Source organism: Oncorhynchus masou, chromosome 1 (assembly GCF_036934945.1).
Source record: "Oncorhynchus masou masou isolate Uvic2021 chromosome 1, UVic_Omas_1.1, whole genome shotgun sequence".
NCBI lineage: Eukaryota > Metazoa > Chordata > Actinopteri > Salmoniformes > Salmonidae > Oncorhynchus > Oncorhynchus masou.
In genome coordinates, this window is record NC_088212.1 from 74,238,349 (window position 1) to 74,254,877 (window position 16,529).

The 16,529-nt window shown below is 47.2% G+C and overlaps 1 protein-coding gene across 1 annotated transcript in view; it reads left to right on the forward strand.

Annotated features, from left to right (window-relative positions):
* LOC135543782 (transcription factor SOX-6-like) overlaps nt 1–16,263 on the forward strand; it is a 94,743-nt gene extending 78,480 nt beyond the window's left edge. Inside the window, exons 7-8 of the mRNA XM_064971146.1 lie at nt 10,803–10,926; nt 16,100–16,263. Coding sequence (XP_064827218.1) covers nt 10,803–10,926; nt 16,100–16,263 — 288 coding nt within the window. The remainder of the gene's footprint in view (nt 1–10,802; nt 10,927–16,099) is intronic.
* Nucleotides 16,264–16,529: the final 266 nt, after the last annotated feature.

The following is a 16,529-nucleotide window of genomic DNA, read 5'->3' on the forward strand; positions in this document are numbered from 1 at the left end:
GGTTAAGGCTTCGTTAGGTCAGGGTTAAGGCTTCGTTAGGTCGGGGTTAAGGCTTCATTAGGTCGGGGTTAAGGCTTCGTTAGGTCAGGGTTAAGGCTTCGTTAGGTCAGGGTTAAGGCTTCGTTAGGTCAGGGTTAAGGCTTCATTAGGTCAGGGTTAAGGCTTCATTAGGTCAGGGTTAAGGCTTCATTAGGTCAGGGTTAAGGCTTCGTTAGGTCAGGGTTAAGGCTTCGTTAGGTCAGGGTTAAGGCTTCATTAGGTCGGGGTTAAGGCTTCGTTAGGTCGGGGTTAAGGATTCGTTAGGTCGGGGTTAAGGCTTCGTTAGGTCGGGGTTAAGGCTTCGTTAGGTCAGGGTTAAGGCTTCGTTAGGTCAGGGTTAAGGCTTCATTAGGTCAGGGTTAAGGCTTCATTAGGTCGGGGTTAAGGCTTCGTTAGGTCGGGGTTAAGGATTCGTTAGGTCGGGGTTAAGGCTTCGTTAGGTCGGGGTTAAGGCTTCGTTAGGTCAGGGTTAAGGCTTCGTTAGGTCAGGGTTAAGGCTTCATTAGGTCAGGGTTAAGGCTTCGTTAGGTCAGGGTTAAGGCTTCGTTAGGTCAAATCAAATCAAATTTTATTTGTCACATGCACATGGTTAGCAGATGTTAATGCGAGTGTAGCGAAATGCTTGTGCTTCCAGTTCCGACAATGCAGTAATAACCAACAAGTAATCTAACTAACAATTCCAAAACTAATTTCTTATACACAGTGTAAGGGGATAAAGAATATGTACATAAAGATATGAATGAGTGATGGTGCAGAGCAGCATAGGCAAGATACAGTAGATGGTATTGAGTACAGTATATACATATGAGATGAGTATGTAAACAAAGTGGCATAGTTAAAGTGGCTAGTGATACATGTATTACATAAGGATGCAGTAGATGATAGAGTACAGTATATACGTATACATATGAGATGAATAATGTAGGGTATGTAAACATTATATTAGGTAGCATTGTTTAAAGTGGCTAGTGATATATTTTACATCCTTCCCATCAATTCCCATTATTGAAGTGGCTGGAGTTGAGTCAGTGTGTTGGCAGCAGCCACTCAATGTTAGTGGTTGCTGTTTAACAGTCTGATGGCCTTGAGATAGAAGCTGTTTTTCAGTCTCTCGGTCCCAGCTTTGATGCACCTGTACTGACCTCGTCTTCTGGATGATAGCGGGGTGAACAGGCAGTGGCTCGGGTGGGTGTTGTCCTCGATGATCTTTGTGGCCTTCCTGTAACATCGGGTGGTGTAGGTGTCCTGGAGGGCAGGTAGTTTGCCCCCGGTGATACGTTGTGCAGACCTCACTACCCTCTGGAGAGCCTTACGGTTGTGGGCGGAGTAGTTGCCGTACCAGGCGGTGATACAGCCCGCCAGGATGCTCTCGATTGTGCATCTGTAGAAGTTTGTGAGTGCTTTTGGTGACAAGCCAAATTTCTTCAACCTCCTGAGGTTGAAGAGGGTCTGCTGCGCCTTCTTCACGATGCTGTCTGTGTGAGTGGACCAATTCAGCTTGTCTGTGATGTGTATGCCGAGGAACTTAAAACTTACTACCCTCTCCACTACTGTTCCATCGATGTGGATAGGGGGGTGTTCCCTCTGCTGTTTCCTGAAGTCCACAATCATCAGGTCAGGGTTAAGGCTTCGTTAGGTCAGGGTTAAGGCTTCGTTAGGTCAGGGTTAAGGTACACACAGAGAGTGGGGATATTGAGTGGCCTAATTATTGCACTAGGCTCCATTTCCTCTGACACTGGGCCCAAGCTTGTGAATGGCAAACTGGAGAGAGTGTAAACGTTGAAAGATACACATCCCCAGTACTTACACGATGTGATGGGTTCACAGAGGCTGCCTGCCTGGCACACAATGGCACATTTGTGTGGGGAACATATGCTAGGAACGCACTTGTCTTTGTTGGTGATGTAAGCATGTACATAAACACGCCTCCATTATTAATGTTAATGACACAACATCTCCTAGCGGTCTTGTAATTATCAGCAGGGCAGCGCAGCGTCTTTGTGTTCCCACACCTCGCCTGTTTAGGCTGCGTTAATGAACTGCCTGCATCTTGACAAGGGCTGTCACATGAACAGTTGTAATGTGTAAAGTCACACCTGAGTGTCTGCCTTAAATTAGTCACCTGAGGGGATTCCAAACCAGCGCTGGGATTTAGTCATTTATGCCAGGACCCTGCAGCCTCTCATAGTAGCTCAATGCTAGTGATAACAGTACTCAACACAAGACAGCAGATCACTGGAGCTGTAGTGCATCTCACCTGGCATTAGGGAACCTAGTGAGCTCTGTGATAAGACAGTACTGTTAAATAAACTTCATAACCCTAACAGGAGCAGCTCATTATTGATAGTGAAACGAGGCCAACCGTAGCTATGATACATAAAGCCATACTCTATGACCTCTGAATATCATTATAAAGCACCTGTTTACAACTCTATTGCTCCCCATAATCCTTTCCTGGATGAAGGTGGCCAGTCGCCTTATACTTGGCACTCATTGGACCCCGGGCTCCAAAGGAAAATATCAGTTGACGGAGAACACATCCTCCAGTGTGAAGTTGACTTAGTTTCCTCTCCCTCTCCGCTCGGCCAGTGTTTTCCCTGCTAATGTTGAGCAAACTGTTTTGTCTTTGCGTTGGCTCTGCGCAGCCCTCGGCCTCCACAGTGGGCACACTCACAGGGAGAGGGCTGCATTAATAGGATCTAGTGTGTGCGGCCAGCCGGCAGGGAGAAAGGGGGCCCGTGTTTTCTTAGGGCCGGGGTGGCAAAGCAAAGCATTCAGCCCACGGCAGCAAAAAAGACCCTTTTTGTTTTTGGGCGGAGGAGAGTCCAAGCATTCCCTATGGAACACAATGAATGGCCCGTTCTGTCCTGCACCGTTATTCAGACACAGAATTGTTTGGTTTTTTTAGTTATTTTTTTCTCCAGAATTATTCTTCCCCGTCACTCGGTGTGCACATGACATTTGAGCGCGTTTTAAAGTCTCAGCACACTCATATGCCTGTAATAAAGTGGTCCCTCGTAACAATCGTGCTTTCTACCGGACAACAGAGCCCACTCTGTTGTTTTCCCAAGCCCCAGCAGCTGGGAGGCAATTGTGAAGACAGAGGCTCAGTCTATGTGCAGAGTGGAGGGAGCAGAGGAGAGGACAGGAAGAGGGGAAGTCCTCCCCTGCTCCTCCAGCCCCCTCCTGACCAGCCTCCAGCCCAGAGGCCAGCCAACCGCGGTGTGGACAATGCCATTATTAGATTAGGGGTGGTCCAACGCCAGCCAGCCAGCTCTCTGTCCCACCACCAGACACACTGCAGTCTCTTATTAACTCACTCCAGACTCCCGCTCAGTCTCCCACCCAGTCTCAACAATAGTGAGGTTGTTAGAATTGTTTTGTGTCACAGAAACAGTAGATGTTTAAAATAAAATATACATCATATGTTGGTTTTAAATAAACCCAAATTACATGAGAAAATGTCAGAAAAATGACTGTACATCAGAAGTATATTTTTACAAGGGATGATTTACACATGGAAGTATCAGAAGAGAAATAATTCAATATAAAATGCTATGTGGAGAGCATGTGTTTTCCTGCTCCTCGGAGATTGGCCTTTTTCCTAACAGTATGTTGAGGGATTGGAGGATTTCACAGGCATATGCCAATAGTTTTTCACATTTTCTCCTACGCTTCACATGTTCATATCCTTCTATTCCTCACATCCCCCCAGCCTGTTCACCATGGTCATGGTGGGCTCTCTGACTAGGCCGTGTCCGACCTCTTTTACAACTCCACCCGCCCCCCTGCAGTGAGGGTCAGAGGCATTCTGCTTATTCCCAATCCCATAGAGGTGGGATGTATATGCAGGATAATGATGCCAGGCCCAGACTCACTTGTGGGTTTGTTTATGTCTGTTTGCATCTTTCCTGTCATTATCCATGCTGTTTGAGGTAGTCCCCATGGATTTGAGCAGTTTACTGCAAACCTTTTGAATTTCATGACCAGACCATGCCAGAATAGGAGTTTTTCACTTCTATTTCATTGTGTGCCTAACAAAAAACATCCACACAGATCTCATGTTTTCTGGAAATGTAACATTGTAGGGGTGGTAGTAATGTAAGAATGTGTTTCTGGAATAGTAGGACATTTATTTGGGAGAGGGGATAGTGTGGGTGTGTACGTGTGTGTGTGTGTGTGTGTGTGTGTGTGTGTGTGTGTGTGTGTGTGTGTGTGTGTGTGTGTGTGTGTGTGTGTGTGTGTGTGTGTGTGTGTGTGTGTGTGTGTGTGTGTGTGTGTGTGTGTGTGTGTGTGTGTGTGTGTGTGTGTGTGTGTGTCTGTGTGTCCTCGCCTCGTGCGAGAGAGAGAGTATCATGAAAGCAGCTTTTGTACCCTACATAACATTTCAACCCCAAGGCATATCTTTGATATTTTACATTCAATACAAATCAAATTACTTTAAATATTTACACACTTAAATTACATTGAAGGTATTTGAGACGCAAGAATTTGCATTAAGTACACACTTTCTGTTGAATCTACATTGAGCACGTCTATTCTCAGAGGAGTAGCTTCATTATTCTGCTTTGTACATGTTAATGCTTTAACCAATTTACTGAACATCAGTAACATTCACCAACATACTGGTATGTTTCATCATATTCTATTCTTATCTTCTGCCTTATGATTGGAAAGTCTCATGTGACTTGTTCTATCATAACCTAAACATCACACTTCTAAATGTCCTGTAATTGTTTAGGTATAACCTTCAGTGTACTGACATACTGTATGGTTTGCAGTGTGGCAGTGTGGCATACAGTACAGGAGAGTACAGCAGCCTCCAGTCAGTGCAGAGTTCTTGAGCCAGCCTGGAACCAGGGGCAGTCAGGGGGAGGGAGGGGGCTGGCTGGAGGGGGCTGGCTGGAGGGGGCTGGCTGGAGGGGGCTGTCTGCCCTGCTTTTTAACAGCAGCAGACTTAATATAGACATATTGAAATGGCTCCATTCCAAGAGAGCTTGTTTTACTGTGTAAGGAATTAGTGGAACAAGAAGTCATCTATTGGTTATTCCCCAGACGGCCAGACCTCACCCCAGTGTCGGATTCCTCTGCACCTTATCCTGCTCTCTGCTGCAGATAGACTGGAGGGAGAGTGGACACTACGCCCCTCCCCTACCCTCCAGACAGTCCCTGTTGTCAAAGAGCAGCGGCGTAGCGTACGCGTATTATTAGTCAGGCTCTTGCTCAGACGCCTCTCCAGCAGAATAGAGAATGACTTGTGTCCTTTGGCAGACGATGTTAATCTTTTACCTGCTGGCTAAATGTTAGGTCTCAGGGTCCGAGGGAGGGGGAGACGGGTCACAGTCATGTCCAGGACAACGACCTTTTGTTGCTGACCTGGACCTCTGTAGTAGATTGGGATCACATTTCAGAGGGAACAATGTTCTCTAGTCTGGGAGGCAGGTGGAGAGGAGGGAGGTTTTGGGGAGGGAGGTGGAGACCTGGCCTTAATACCAGCTAGCCACAAGGCTGAGGGATCAAAGTCTGGCTCAGCGCTATCGATCCACTGGCCTGATTACCATCACACACCAAACAAAGCACAATGTCTGGGACTCTGATAACACAACTACACTGGACTGTGTGTGTGGGTGGGTGTGTGTGTGTGCGCACCCTTTTGTGCTGTCACATTCTGTCTTTGTGAGTGTGTATGTGCCTGTGTGTGTACATGTATGTGTGCCCGTGCCTCTGTGTGTGTCAGAGCCTGTGTTGGATTAGTGCGTAAAGCTGTAGTGCGGTCACACTGGAGGAGTGCGGTTAACTGATAAATGACCTGTGATGTGGGAGTAATGTGTGCTTGGGGATCTCTGGGATTGTTTTATGAATTGACCTCTCTAGAACAAAGTAATGCACAGACTCTAGAGCACATGAGTGGTTCCATTCAGTGATTTTCCTCCTGGTTGTGCTCCAGAAAGCACTCGCCCAGCTCTCTCTCTCTCTCTCCGTAGCAGCAGCACAGTAGCACAGAAGCAGGCCGGGTGTTGAGTTCACATGGCCGTCTGGTGTCAGTTACTGTGCTTTCTGTGGGGATGAAGCCAGGGCTACCAGCTTCCTGTAGATCGCTTTACCTTCAAATGGAGCTCCTAAGGTGCTTTCTACTCTCAGGCGTTTGGTGTGTGACTCAGTAGAGAGTAGGGGGGAACTCCGTGTCAACTATCAGCACTTACAGTAACAGCTGGAGCCAATCCTCTCTGGGTCAAATTATATCAACCCAATGTATTTTCTAACTCCTCAGGTAAGATGTGAAAAGTGGGGTTGCTGGAGCTGTGGCAGACTATTTAGTTTTATAATGTAACACTGCACAACGTCATGTTAGTAGACTGATACACTCTGGGTGACTCTCTTTAAATCAAATGAATAAAGATGAAACCTCACATACAGGTCTGATATTCCTCCAAACACATCTGGGTAGCACGTCGGAGAGTGTCAGTCAGCTACCGCTTAGACATTTCACCTGAGACTCCCACTGTGCTTCTCAGCAGCTCCAAACATTTAAGACAAAATCTGAGACAAAATCACAATTTTTTTTCTTTCCTTTTCTGTCTTCTGTCTCATCTTGTCAACATTGAGGGAACTTGGACATGTTAAAACAATTCCCCTCCTCCTTTAAAAAGGGGAAGAGGACAGCATCCCAGTGACGCTTGGTGAGGATCAGACTGTGTTAGTGTTTGGGGGTGCGGGGGGGCCTGCTGGGCTGGGTCGGTAGTGCTGCAGGGTGTCTCCTGGGTCCTGTTTAAAGACCGCTCCAGACAGTGAGGAGCATAGGTGTCTGTCTGTCTGTCTGTCTGTCTGTCTGTCTGTGTGTCTGTGTGTCTGTGTGTCTGCGTCTGTGTGTGTCTGTCAGTGTGTGTGTGACAGGAGAGAAGATCAGTGCTCTCTCTCATGTCTGCCATGTCTCTTACTCTGTGTGAGTGTAATGGTAATCTGACCATGGTCAATCCCAGGCCTTTGGCTGGCTCTGCTCTCTGCACTGGCTGACCCCAGGATTAGCTGCTGCTGTAAACCATTACAACACTGTAGTGCTGATGTCAATGCTTCCACTAATGACATTGATTCAGTTAGAATGAATCTCACTGTATACTCAAGCTGGTTTTACACACTTTATTTTCAGTCATCTTTTATTATATTCACAGATATATTTGAGTTTTTTTTTTTTTTTTAAATCTTGTTCACAGTGTTAACTCTAATTAAAACTGAGAGTTAGTGCCATTTCTCATTATGCCAGCACATCGTTGAGAGCGAAACAGATTGCACTCTGGAGTGTTACAGACTTCATCAGGTCATCTGAATTGATGATACATGTTGCAAGGCAGTTGAGAGGCCTCTCTCACCCCTGGAAACCTCTGTTGGTGCGTGTGCTGGCAGAGGGAGCAGCCCCAGCCAACTATCTGTCTGACTGATCACTACAGATGCTCTTCCTCAAGTATTCAGAGTCCGATCCTCAGTGCCGAGTCTTCTGGGACTAACAATAGCACCTGTTCCTCATAAGATAGCCCATTCATGTATCTTTAATGAAGCTTTGCGGCAGATGGCGTGAAATGGTATTATCCAGTGCTTAGCAGTGCTAAGGCAAAGAGGGAGCAGTGGCAGCGTAACAATGAGTGGGGAGGACGCGGCCCAGGTGCTCTGCTCACATCTGCTCCACTTCATTCTATCAGGCTCCTCATGATCCTCCTGGCAATAGGAATAGTTTGAGGTCCCAGCCGACAGGCTGATGAACTTGAGGGTAACTCTTTCAGGGTCTGGGTGTTGCCACAAAGTGTGGAGAAACTGACACACACACACACACACACACACACACACTGAAATGGAAGTCTTTTGTCTGGGAGCTGATCTGTAATTTATCAACAGTGTATCCTCATAACTGCCATTCTTCTGATGCTTTTTTGACGGTTGTTTCCAGTCAATGGAAAATGAGAGTGATAATGTGTAAATTGATAAATGCATTGTCTGCTGAACTACTGTGCCATGTGTTAATTGACAGGCTGAAGGCTAGACTTCCACTATTAGCTGGCACTTTGAAGCTTCTCCAGATTTGATTTCCCTTTCTCTGACATTAGCAGAGTAAATTAAAGTTTTATGCACAGTGCTCATTACTGTAAATCACAAACATTCAAACCCAAATGCACTTATTTTCCCCGATACATATCCATATTTCCTCTCGCCTGGGTAAATCTCTTTATTGTGATATCTACTCAATAAAAACACAGTGCTGTCACTGGAGAGATTTCCCTTTTCGTTTACAGCTTTGTTTCTAGGCAACATTCAGGATATTTGATGAGTTTAGCTATTGTCTGATTGACACTGTACTTTCTTGATATAGATTTTCACTCAGATTCCAATTATCTGGCATCAGATATCTGAACAGAATCTCCTTCTGCTCCTAGAGTGATCTCTACAGTAATTAGTGTCGACATGCCTAAACACATTTATTTCAGTCTTTTGTATGAACAAACGTCTGATTTCATTAGACAACTAAACTGATGATATTACTTTTTGAAACAATGATGACAGGGAATAGTTAAGATAAATATTTATCAGTGATAAATAGCTATGGAGTAATAGAATTATGATTAAATGTGTTGAATCTATGAAGCTCAGTGTATCAGCTTATTACAATAATACTTACGTTCTGCATTTGGAGCAGCTGTTTCAGTGTAACACCCTGGCTTTAGCCTGATTCGTTTTGTTAGTTTAGTGCGAGTAAGGTTAATTGCAATTATGTTTGTGACTAACCTTAATAACCTTCCTGGGGGTAGACTGACATTACCGGGAGGGAGAGAGTCTATCTCTGCACTGTGAGTACAGTACTTACTTCATCTGGTTTTATAGAACGAACACTCCAACACAGGGCAGGCCCTGTTCCCCAGTGTACCTGTTCACCTGTCGTTGGCTCTAACTCATGTTGGGACATTCATTATTTTCATTTTTCCATATGTTCTATACATGCGGGGCCAAGGGCCATCTTTCATCCCCTCTGCCTAGAAACCTGGAACACCAATTCCACAAAAAAATACATTTTATTTAAGGTCATTTCCACCAGTCTCCCAGGTTATTGACTTTTCTCCAGCCGCAGCACATTTTACAGAAATACTTTTCAGATTACAGGAAAGAAAAAAGGAAATGACATGCTTCTCCATTCCTTTTCTAATGTACTTTCTATACTTGCACTTTGTTGAAAAGCTCCGTAGACAGAAAGTGTTATGTATTTAGTTTTGAGTCTACCTCTGCACCTCTGGCCAGATCGATAGAGTGGTCCTGAGGACATATAGCGGTGGGGAACGGGCCCTGCAGCACCAGATCAGGGAGCAGACAGAGATCATAAGCAGACCTCAGCTAGAACGTGGGGGAAAAGTCGTTGCTCAAAGCAGGTTGATTTCATGCCCCAATGCTGCGGGAGTAATTGCACCCAGACCCGTTTTATTGCAAGTTGATTTTAAAGAGGGATGAATGGAGAAACATTCTGTAAAGTGTTTATTTTGGGGGCTGACCTTTATTAACCCGTTTTCCAGGCGGGTTCCCCTGAGGTGGGCTGGCCCGGTGCTAGATTAACCCTCGCAGGCCCAACACAGCCTGGCTGCACCCTATCACCGGCAGGCAGGAAGCAGAGGATCACAGTCAGATTGGGGTCTGCTTCAGCTCCCCACACAATTCACTGCCTCTAAGAGACATTAACAATACACACACACACACACACACACACACAAAAACACTTACACAAACAAACACACACACACACACACACACACACACAAACAACACACACACACACACACACACACACACACACACACACACACACACACACACACACACACACACACACACACACACACACACACACACACACACACACACACACACACACACACACAGCGAGAGCACATACTTATCCTCTTGCTGTAGAGAGTCAGAACAGTACAGTCAGCTTCAGCGTGGACAGTGAAGGTTAATAATGTTAGACTGAAACAGTTTAGACAGTTTGAGGAGCCGTGTAGGATATGTGGGGGGCAGGGCATGGCTCTGGACGTTAAGATGAAATATCACAAACAGACAGCGGCCGAAAGCTGTTGCTGTAAATTACCAGATCGCCTGGGCTTTTATCGTCTGTATAAATGATCCTCCAAAAGTATGAGATAGAGGCTGTATATCTGAGCTCATCTTCCCCTGTCAGTCAGGGTGGCAGGTTGTTTGTGTGAGGGTGTCCCTGTCTGTTTGTACATGTCTGTATAAAGCGTTATGGTTCGGCCTCCCATCTCACCACACCACCGCCACTACAGCGAACAGACTGAGGATATTTTGTTGATTCATTCCCATACCAGTCTGTATCTGTCACCATCGGTCATCCCACTCACCGTACACACGCCGTTCACACACCATACACACCACACAGCCCTCTACAGGTGCTCAAATACATAATGTAACCTCAATTCCCGTCCTTTGGGGTGGGGGTTGGGGGGGGATGCGCGTGCAGCAGGGTCCTTTGATGTTCCTATGTGAAATAGTGTTGGGGGATTAGGAACAACCGCGGCCGGGCCAGGTATTGTGTGAGCACACGAGGGCCGTCAGAGCCGCAGAGCCCCCTGTCAGGACGTGTTAGGCCAGGCTGTGATCTGCTCTGTGCTCCCCTCTCCTCTCCCCCTGCATGCCTGCCTGCCTCAGTGTGCTGCTCTGTGTCTGCAGCTCAGCTAGGCCTCTCTCTGATCTCCGCTTCTCTCTCTGTTCAGCAGGTCCAGGGTCACATGCCTCCGCTCATGATCCCTATTTTTCCACACGACCAGCGCACCCTGGCAGCAGCCGCCGCAGCCCAGCAGGGCTTTCTCTTCCCACCGGGAATCTCTTACAAGCCAGGTATGCTCCTCTCGTTCTCTCTCTGTTGTTTCATCCTGCATCTCTGTCTGTCCTGTTCTCTGTCTACTTCTCAAGGTTATGTACATGCAGTTCTCCTCCTCACAGACACAGGGTCATTTTGACAGCATGGGGTCATCTTCTGACATTGATGAAGGGCCTTTCCCAATATATTCTATCCCACATATTTATTATGGTTATATATTGCATACATTTACTTGCAATGTATTTTATGTCAGTAATGGTAATTTTCACTGCCCCAGTTATCATAGGATCCGTACAATACACATATCCCAGTCTCCACACGGCACCAAATAAAAGTGTAGTCAGTAAGGCCAGGGCAGATGATGTACAGTACTCTATGTCACCTTGTAAGTGGAGCCAAGCCTTGGGGAGGGTTCTGTGTTCAACTCCAAGGCAGCATGCCTGTTCAACAATAGATATGAGTAAAGGAGCAGTGGAATGTAAACAGCTTTTCAACATGAAAGTGTCTTGACTTCTCTGGCTGTAATCACTATGCTGAGGGAGCTGCCTGCTGCAGAAACACAGTACTCTACCTAGGTACTCACTGACCCCCTCACTCTCTCACTGTACTCATCAATCACTCAAAGGATTATGTACAGTTTAGATGTCAATTTAAACATACTCCATATTGTGGAATGTGATAGCACCAGAAACAGGACCGTATTAATGTCCAGACATACTATTCTGAGAAAGTGTCTTGTCCTTCTGTATCTCTTTATGGAGATGAGCTGACACATGTCACTCATCCAGAGACAGACAGACAGACAGACAGACAGACTGACACAGACAGACAGACAGACAGACAGACAGACAGACAGACAGACAGACAGACAGACAGACACAGACAGACAGACACAGACAGACAGACAGACACAGACAGACACAGACAGACAGACAGACAGACAGACAGACAGACAGACAGACAGACAGACAGACAGACAGTAGGAGAAAGAAGAGATGAGAAGAGTCAGGGTTAAGGTGTCAAATTGAGAGGAGGAAGAGGAGGGCCAGTGTCTCCCAGGCATACAGTAATTTGTCCTGTGGGGTTTGAAGGGTGAAGGCCCCCTCCCGGAGGTGCCTCTGCTCCCCCTGCCTGTAGCAGCTTGCCTCCCTCTCCCTTTGTGTGATGAATGGAGAAAGAGAATAGCTCCACACGCAACACATTCCAAATCCCAAAACAAATTTGTGGGAAATTGCTACGACATGTTGTTTGACTCCCTGCTCATTGTTGCTGAGAATTAAAGATGTGCCACTCTGGGCTTCTATAATTAAATATTCAGGCAGATCCTTGACCTGGAGTGGACTCAGCCACACATCCTCTCTCCTTAGCTCTATGGCTGGGTATTCCAGTTTAATTCTTGCTGAACATTGACTATCGGCTGGAAGTAAAGTAAAATTGCACATGCAAGGGTTTTCTCATCTCCCTGACCGACCTGGGGGAGGGAAAGACCAGGCCTCTTTTTGTCTGTCCTGAATGCGCTCAGAAATACATTTGTTGTTAGCCTCGTGTCACAACATTGAGGTAACTCCAGGACTTGGAGGAAGTCAGAGGGGGTGGAGTAAGATTGGCGAGTCTAGTCAGCAGGTAAATAGCAGAACATTAAAAGGTGTGGTAGTGCAGCTAATACATTTACGAAAAAGCCACATGATGAAAAAATGGTCAGCTATTTTGGAACTACAGAGGCATGACAGCTGGAACACAGCGCCTGAGGGGATTCTTTTGCCTGTCGATTTCTTTAATACATTTGACATGGAAAATGTTTTAGTACAAATACCAGAAGGTATTATGGACTCACGGCATGCATGGGTCGCCATGTGTACACACAACTCCTGAATTATTCATGAGTTATTCATAAAGAAAAGGAAAAAAGGTCTGAAAATGACTACCAATGACTACCATGATCAACTGAAGTAGCTTAACGTCTCTACTATCCTCAACCCCCAACGCAAGATCCTACCTTATGACCCATCTGCTCGATCAGAGGATGCTGCTGTGTCCACCCTCCATGAAGACTAGGGAAGTGGCCAAGCGTTCACTTCCACGCTAGGGCACACTAATCTGATGTCATCTTTATAAGACAGACCCTCCCAGGGACCACTGCTTATGACCCTGACCCCGCGGTGTTGCCACGACGACAGAACTATTGCCAGCGTCGTAGCATCGTGCCATCTCTCCCTCTGCACACTGTGCTCAATGGCCCTGACGTTGCATGGCAGAGCAGAGACGCAGGTCATCCTTTAAACAAATAGACGCCAGCTCGCTCTGTTTGCATGGACACAGAGACATTCACTCTGATAGTAGTCTAATGGTCCTGCAGAATGACTCCATGGTCATTGGGTCCCGATGCTATGATGAGGACACACAGACATCCAGCTGGAATGACTGCTGCTACATTTCTGTTTCTGCCGCCACACAATAACCCACTGGCTTGTCCCTCTTGTGACTGAATACAGTGGCTGCATTAGAGCTCCATGGAATCTGTGTCAGCCAGTCATGCTCACACGTGTTGGGCCTTCTATTGTTGTTCAGCACCAACTTTCTCACCGCCTTGTTTAGCTGGATAGAGACATTGTTAGCACTTCAAACAGAGAAAGTGAAAGAGGGCATAGAGTTAGTAATTGAACAATCATTCCAGAGCCACTTGTTTTCAAAGAACTCCAGTATTCTGACAGAATATTTTACATTGCCCTTGGCATCAGGTGCCCAGTGGTGAAGAGCTCTGTTAGAGAGAGGCTTTTCCCTTCTCCTGCATCAGGCCCTGCTCTATGGTCCTACACACTCCTTTTCATTAGTGTTGAGCCCAGGCTCTCAGGCTGTGGTGTCCTCAAGCCCAGGCTCCAGGCAGCTGGAGGGCCCTGCACTAGATATGAGGGTGCTCACCGATTTAGAGGGTCAGGGCCCAATGCCGCTAAGTCCCACACAACTCCACTTAATTGGGCCCGTTTTTCAGCATGACACCTGGCTGAGAAAGGAATGCAGGGTGAGATGAACCTCTCTCTCCACCATTACCATCACAGACCTTTAAACATAATTCAGCAGCTCCTGTCTGTCTCTGCTTTCTCTTTCTCTATAACATTATGATGTTGAACAGCTAGCGGCTCGTTGGCCCCATCTGTCTTGTTGGACAGGGAATGTCTTTGATACTGGTCTTGTTGGTAGTACCGACCATATCAGAGGTAAATTACTGGTTAATTCCTATGGAGGACCCTCTGTATGTAAGCTCTGACAGGACATAAATCACCCTTGAGCTTGGTTCACTGTGGATGAGAGATCCTGTTTGTATCACAGTGGTCACTGTGCTGCATCAGGGCTCCGGCAGCTGACTTGTCATGATGAAGGGAATCCATCCATCTCATCCCTCAGCAGTTCCAGGAGTGACAACAAACACCCGATCCATAGCGTGCCTTATCCATGTGCCAGAGTTATGTCCCCAGCTCTGACACAGCCATGGCATCATCTGCCCCCCCCCGTTTAACCCTCCTAGAGATCCATTACTCAGGCCTGACCATGGGATCAGCCGTCCTCAGGACAGCAGCACACTTTAAAACCCTGATTCTCTTTCATTACTGACACCAGGCTGGCAGCACGCCCAGTCTACTGGAGTCTGCATGCAACCCTGGACCCTCTAGACCCCCCGAGACCCCCCTCCAGACCCCCCAGTACAGTGCCGGGGGTGTCCTCTCTTGGCAGCTGACCCCTCCCTGGTTTCACATGACTTCCTCCCTGGTTTCACATGACTTGTCATTTAGCCCCCCTGAAGTCACGCAGAACTCCCCCACTCCTCCTCCTCTGCACAGAGAGAGGGATGGCATACTCATGCATTGAGAGAGAAGGGCCATGCGGGTAGTAACGACCCACACCGCACCCCTCCTACGAGACAATTTGAAATCACTTCACTGGCCTGATTTTATTTGCCCCTGCCTTAAATGGGGATTGAATTTCCTGGCTGTATCACAATGTGCTGTACAAGATTGCGAAGTGAGGGTAAAGGAAGAAAAAGGGGAAGGGGGATACCTAGTCAGTACAACTGAATGCATTCAACTGAAATGTGTCTTCCTCAAAAGTACAGACATGTCCCCTCATGCCTGTGGCTTAATGGCTCCATATGAAATGACAGGCGGAAGTGGGGTCATAACTTGGCCAATTCCCCCTCAGTACGCATGCTTCAGTCAACCCCCCTCCCCTCCCTTCTCCGCTCTCCACTCCCCTCCCCTCTCCGCTCCCCTCCCCTCTCCGCTCTCCACTCCCCTCCTCTCTCCACTCCCCTCCCCTCTCTGCTCCCCTCCCCCTCCCCTCCCCTCCCTTCTCCGCTCTCCACTCCCCTCCCCTCTCTGCTCCCCTCCCCTCTCCGCTCCCCTCCCCTCTCCGCTCCCCTCACGCCAGTAGGCTACACTACTGGCCTGGCCCGTCTGTCTGTCTGTCTGTCTGTCTGTCTGTCTGAACACACTGGGCTGAGTGTAAAGGCTTCTGGTACTGAGTGACACACTCAACGCTCCCACAACATCAATCATATAGACTCCACCTACTTCATACCTGTCTTTCAAAGGCACTGTAAAGCAATCAAATAAAAATGATATAAAAAGAGTCGTTCATACTGGTTAGCTTGATGTGATACCAAGATAAGAATGTTATTTGTTAACCGTGTTATTGTAACCACACACTTGTTCGAACTAGTTTCTTAAAGCACTGTTCCCTCTTGTCTGCCAAAACTCTCACTGCCAAACAAACAATGTTGTGTCAAACAATAGCAGGGCATGTCTACAAATGCCTGAGAGAACACCCCACTTCCTCTGTGTAATCACTTATAATCACCCAGATATTTAACACACACACACCTTTCATAGTGCCTGTTGGTTTCCAGCGCGGAGATGGAGAGCAGGGAGTGGGAGTTTGAGGAGGGGGGTGGTGAGGAGGGGGTTAGTGAGGAGGGGGGTGGTGAGGAGCGATTCGTTCCTGAGTAATGCTGCTCCAGTCGGCCCAGCTGAGCCTTTTGTTGGTGCAGATGTTTGGGCCGGTAGCCAAGGGCCCAGAGGAGGAGAGGAGAGGGAGAAGAGGTCCCAGGGACTGTGTTGGCACATGCCTGGCCGCTGTGGGCCCGGCTCCCTTTGCTCATTGTCTCAACCTGTGCATATTGTTCTCTCCCCCCGACAGGTGACAACTACCCGGTGCAGTTCATTCCATCCACAATGGCAGCTGCGGCAGCGTCAGGACTCAGCCCCCTCCAGCTTCAGGTATGTGCTACCACAAAGAATGCTGCTCAGGACGCCTGCCAAGCCCAGGGCAGAAAAACGGCTAAGCAGCTGTATGCTAAGTAGTGAGCTGCACACTAAATAATCCTGGAGGCCCTAGCTCCTACAAGCTTATCACCTTACACATGCAGTTTACCCTGTTTTATAGAGGATTTAACCCCATAGCTCCACCAGAGATGGGGGTTAGGATGATAATAGTTATTAGAGGGAATGAAAATCACTCCAGTTACCTTAATCACCTCCTGTAGAATCTATCAGACAGAGACTGTTTACTGTATTAGGAAAGTTAAATACAGACCTCTGATGTTCCTGCATTACACTGTATGACCTAA